Source organism: Brassica oleracea, chromosome C3, assembly GCF_000695525.1.
Source record: "Brassica oleracea var. oleracea cultivar TO1000 chromosome C3, BOL, whole genome shotgun sequence".
Taxonomy (NCBI): Eukaryota; Viridiplantae; Streptophyta; class Magnoliopsida; order Brassicales; family Brassicaceae; genus Brassica; species Brassica oleracea.
The window spans coordinates 3293461-3299215 of record NC_027750.1 but is presented as its reverse complement, the minus strand read 5'-3'; the positions used below and the strand labels follow the sequence as shown (position 1 = coordinate 3299215).

General features: G+C 37.2%; 1 protein-coding gene across 1 annotated transcript; it reads right to left on the bottom strand.

Annotated features, from left to right (window-relative positions):
• Window positions 1-695: 695 nt before the first annotated feature.
• LOC106335532 (protein NUCLEAR FUSION DEFECTIVE 4-like) lies at window positions 696-3671 on the bottom strand. The gene is made up of 3 exons (XM_013774078.1): window positions 3219-3671; window positions 1656-2590; window positions 696-1321 (listed from the first exon to the last, which is right to left on the bottom strand). The coding sequence occupies exons 1-3, from the start codon at window positions 3555-3557 to the stop codon at window positions 853-855; spliced, it is 1743 nt and encodes a 580-aa protein (XP_013629532.1). The 5' UTR covers window positions 3558-3671; the 3' UTR covers window positions 696-852.
• Between the last annotated feature and the right edge of the window lie 2084 nt (window positions 3672-5755).

The window sequence follows — 5755 nt, the reverse complement described above, 5'->3', positions numbered from 1 at the left end:
AAATAAAAAATGTTTCTATCATCTAATAAAATAATCAAATCTATAATTAAAATCAAAGCTCAAAATTTTGATAGTAAAAATAAAAAAACAAAAAATAAAGCAGAAGCACGAAGCACAAAAAATAAGTTATTATATTCTCTCATATTTAGCGTTCATTAAAGTCATGTTTCTTCTATTAAACACGAAACTCTATTCGTTTATAGATAAAAAAATTGTGAAGAATTTCCACTAATTGTTATCATCAAATTTATAATCTTTATTTCAATTTAGTCAATGCTAAATTAAAGCAAAAAGATCAAAAGAAGACTAAGAAAATAAGAAGCATGTTTGCAATGAATTGTTATTTAATTATAGTTCAAGTGTTTTACAAATCAGGAATATTTTATTACTATAAATAATATGGTAATAGTTATTAGCAAAAAAATTAACTTATGATTTTCATACGTTGTTATAAAATATATACATATTTACATGTTTTTATTTTTTGATCGGTTTTATTCGGTTTATTCGGTTTTATCGGTTATATACCGAACCATATCCAAATCCTACGGTTTTTTAAAAATTATATCCATTCGGTTTGTATGGTATATCCCAAATCCGAGCTATATTATCTATTTCGGTTCGGTTCGGTTCGGTTCGGTACGGTTCGGTTTTGCCATATTGAACAGCCCTAGTTCAAATCCTTACAACTTCAATTATTATAATTTTTTAAATGAAATCAACAAACAAAAATTGACAACATCAACAACAAAAATTGACACAGAATAAAAACATCTGTATCCGCAAAGACAAAACCAAAGAATAAAGAAGCTAAGAGCATGATCATACACAGATATAAAACAACTTAACATATCAGGCGCGGGTCTTGCCATAGAGCTGAGTGTAAACAGGCTTGGTACGACGCACCAGAATCAAGCTCAAGATGCAAGCGATGATGCAGAACCCAGACATTATGAGTGACGTCAAGAAGTAACATATGTACCCATCGCATTTAAGGACATCATCGGGATTAAAAACAGACCCGTGTGCTTGTTTCTCTGCTTCCATATCGTATATAGTGCTTGCAATCATACCAGAGAAGACTAGGGACCCAGCTGGATTGGCTAGAGTCAAGAAGTTGTATAAAGCTCCAAAGTTTTTAAGGCCAAAGAGCTCAGAGGCAGTAGCTGGTACAATAGCCCAGTGAGCACCATACCCGAGTCCTATCAAGAGAGTGCCAATGTACATGGCTCCAGGCCATCCGAAAGCAAAGAAGACGTTTCCTATAGCCATTACTACCTGAGCCACGGCTAATGCTACTGGCCTTGGGTACGCGTAGTCTCTGCACATCATGCAACTCAATATCATAAACAGAGTGGTGTAGATAGAATATATGGAAAATATGTCAAATATTTTATCTAGTTTAATATTTATTAATAGGATAAATATCTATTTATGTTGAAAAATTTGATTAATAAAAGTTAGAAAGCTTTTTTATATTACTTGTTTTTGGATTTATAGAGATCTCAGCGAATTTTAAAAATATTATTTTTTCGAAAGACTAAACGAATAAACTTTCGGGTGTTCTCAGAATCAACCGATCAATATTTCTATCCCGAAGATTCAGCTCACAGAGCACACAATAAACAGAGATGAAAATGAGGATCTTAACAAACCTGACAACGAGCTCAGAGAAATAACCGCCTGAGATACGTCCAAGGAAGTTCCAAATGCTAATCATAGACACAAACACATGAGTGTTGTTATACCCAAGAGACTGACTCATCTGACCAAGATTGTCAATCACAGTTAAACCAGAACCACCACCGAGGAGAAGGGAGATGAAAATGAGCCAGAAGTCTGCCTTCACTAGCGCCTGCATTAGAGTAAAATCTTCCCCTCTGTGAGGCCCTCTGCGTCCCTTCACACGGACAGCTCCTTTAGCAGCTGCCTGCATCAGCTGCGCTTGCAACTGAGCGATCCTCTTATGCCTCTCTGACGCAGGAAGCAAATCCACATCGCTTGGCTTCTCATCTTCCACTTCACTCAAGATCAAGTCAGGTGTCCGCAGTCCTGGATCTTGGTCTTCTTCCGGTTTAGGGACAAGAGGTTCTTCTACCGTATGAACAGGACCGTTTGAGTCCATGAAGAAACTCGTCATGATCGGTACCAAGACCGGTACAACGAGAATAACAAACAAGACAATGGTGAAAATGGTGACAATGTTGTGGCTGACAACGACGAGATCTTCAATAAGCATAACGGCCATGAGATAGACGGCGAGGAGAATGCAGACACCGTAGATGAAAGTGAAGCTGGCTCCATCGGTGGGACGGAGCTGCCTGTGACCACCAACGGGTCTGATGAAGAACATAAGGGAGACAGCAACAACCGCAGGCGCAACAGCAACCATCAGAATGATGGAAGCAGGGTCAGGAGAATGGATCATTGTATAAATCTGAGAGAGGATGGCACCGCCTAGTCCAGCAAACCCTTTGAGGATACCCACCACTGGACCTCTGCTCTTGGGGAAGTTTTGAACACCAGAGACTAGTGACCCTGTATTGAAGTAGGTTTCTCCATTGTTCCCAGCGAATATGAGAAAGCACATCTGAAATTAAAAGAGGGAGGTCGTGTCAGCACAGTATATACTAGTTCTTAGAGATTCTCTAATACTTCTTCCACTAAACCAACCAAGCTACTACATTATCATCGTAAAATATAGATTTTCAAGAGAAATGAGAAACAACAATGTTCAAGAAATCATTAGCTGGTTAAAAAGTAAAAAAAAATCACTAGCCAGTAGTTAGACGCTTTGTAAGAACTATTGACTAAACAGATTATCTGGAGCTATGCCAAATCAAGACTTAACTAGTTATTGATTTATTCTATGCATATTTTACATTTATATAGAATATTTTAAGTTTTGGATTTAATAATAAAATTATCTTGATGAATTATCAAAATTAGATATACAAAACAAAAACAATTAGACAAACAAATGGACTTGTATTAACATTATTGCTTAATTTAATAGATTTACAATTAATTTCAATCAATTTAGACCAATTATAATCGATTCTAACCAATTTCTAATAGTTTAAATTAATTTAATTTAAGTCGTATAATCGGATATAGTATGGAGTTACTTCTGAGTAACTGAACAACAACAAAAGCATACGCTTTGCAAGATTCTCCTACACAGTAACAGAAAGTGTCAAACTTTATTCAGTACTTACAGCCCATAACGGAAGAACCGGAGCTCGGCCGGTGACGATAAGCCAAACCCATCCGTAACCGACGAGGTTCTGAACTGCGCCGACTAGAAGAGCAACCCAGAGAGGAAAATTCTCAGAGAGAGACCCGGCGATGAAGCCAACACTGTCTCCAAGATCCTTGGCGACTCCAAGTCTAGCAAGTTCCTTCTGGTTGTAGTTAAGGGAGCTTTTGATGACCGGAGAAATGCTACCGAACAAGTAACCGTTGCCAGCGCAAGACTGTATCCACATGGCGGCTACGAAGACAAGCCATCTGTTGTTTATGAAAGATAAGAACTTTTCTCGCGTTGTTGACGCCATTGAAAAGAATCAGATCAAAAGTACGATCGGTGAGGTATTGTTGTTTGAGAAACAAAATTTTTTAAAAAGTTTTTGTTTTGGGTATATGTTTTGTCTATCTGTCTGCCTTTTAGATATGGTTTTAAATCCCTTTGTAGTCTTAAATTAAAAAAGACAAGAAGACAGTGACGGGTAGATACTGTAATAGGGTGATTAAGTTTCTTGATTTACATTTAAATAAGATGATTAGAACATATAGATCTATTGTTGATAAGGGAGACGTGTACAACTTGTAAAACAAAAGGCTCGATGATAATAATCATGAGCAGTCAATGCAGAATTGTTGTGTGATTGGTCATTATAATATTTTAATGCCACGGGCCTACGTCCGGTCTTTTTTAAGTAACGTTGATATTTCTCGTCTGTCTTTAGTATGTAGTATGTTTTATAATTTTTCTATTAAAAATGGAGTATAAATTACGACTAGTATGATTTGAATAATGAAAGCGAACATTAGTGGATGCTTGAAAAGTAATTACCTTAAAGTCACTGTCAGTACCGATAAGTTGAATTGAATCTTATCACGATTGTCTTTTTTTCTGGCTGAAATTAGTTGAGACAAGAAACGAGATAAATGTGAGAAAATATGAACGGTTCTAAACTCCTATTTATCAATGAGCTATCATTATTTGCTGAAAATTTATCAAGGAACACATACCCTATTTTCATTTAAGGAAATCCAATCATAACGTCTGTAAATTAATGCATGATGGATGGTGTGACTTGTGTCCTTATCAATCTAAAGATCATAACGTCTCAACTATTATTTCCAACCTACTTTCTACAGAAAGAGCTTATTATGTTTGATTCTAACGACCTACTTACTTTGTAATCCACGGAGCTGTTATTGTGGCTTAGTTAAAGTTCAATCCATCCCCTTTTAGCGAGGTAAAATGTTGTAAAAGATATTTGTTTACATATATAATATAAAAATGATGTCTATACACAACTTGTATGATGTCTTTTTCTGTTGATTTATATGAAGGCAATAATTTTTTTTTTTTTGAGAAACATATGAAGGCAACTTGCATGCATGCATGCCTTCTTTGCAACTGGCACGAGTCTGTTTTCTTATTTCGCATTAACTCAAGTAACTGATATGATTGGTTTACGTGTTTACACTATTTCTTGTCAAGAATCGCATTTGTAAATCAATAATAATACGGTGAAGAGTCGTTTTCCCATGTGCTTATATGAGATAAATATATAAAAAGCTGTAGAGTAGACCAACATGCTATAAAATAACATGCGTTAAACATGCTACGGCCTGACTAGGATATGGATAAGTCACAAAAATTATGTGGACAAGAATTGATTTTATCTTCTTTGTTTTCTGGCAAATTATGTCGTCTCCTAAATATTTTCGCACAACTTATCCATTTGATACTGTATTCAAATAACTCAGGGGTTGCCGCTATTTTAAATATAAATGAACCTTCATTGATAAAGACAGAATCTCAATTCTCAAAGGGCAAATGGCCTTACAACAAAAGAAAAAGAGGCCAAGTGTGTAACGGCCCGGTTCCTGGTCCGTAAAATTTTCCAAAGAATATGGGCTTTTTTACGGCCCATTTGGCAAAAACCTAGGGTTTCCCTTCCTCTTTCCTATAAAAAGAGATGCAGTCTCCCTTTTTGCCTCATCACAAATCTGAAGCGAAGCTCTGCAGAGAATTTCCGGAGGGCCGAAAACCCTAGCCGTCGAGCTCTCTCCCCTTCTATCCTGCGCCGCCTCTCTCTCTTCTCTCTCTCTCCCGCGCGTCGCTCTCTCTCTCTCTCCTCGCCGACACCCCCTCTCTCTCCTCGCCGTCGCATGCTCTCTCTCTCTCTCCCTCTCGCCGGCGCCGTGAAGTGGTGGTGGTGACCAGATCTCAACCTTCTTAAATCCGTGTTTACAGATCCAGATCCAGATCTAGACTAAGGTGGAGTGTCTCGAACCCAACCTTCTTTCATGATTCTGTATACTCCTATATGTTGGAGTTAGGTTTGATTAGACCCTGATTGGGAGTTAGGTTGATAGGACATGGTATTGCTAGGATGATAGATGAATGGATCATGATGCATAAGAACCCTCATACTGATAAATGGGACTCGATGAACTGAATTGAATTGTTGTGGTGATGATTGATTGGTAGTTGATTCTAGTATGTTTGGATGTGTTG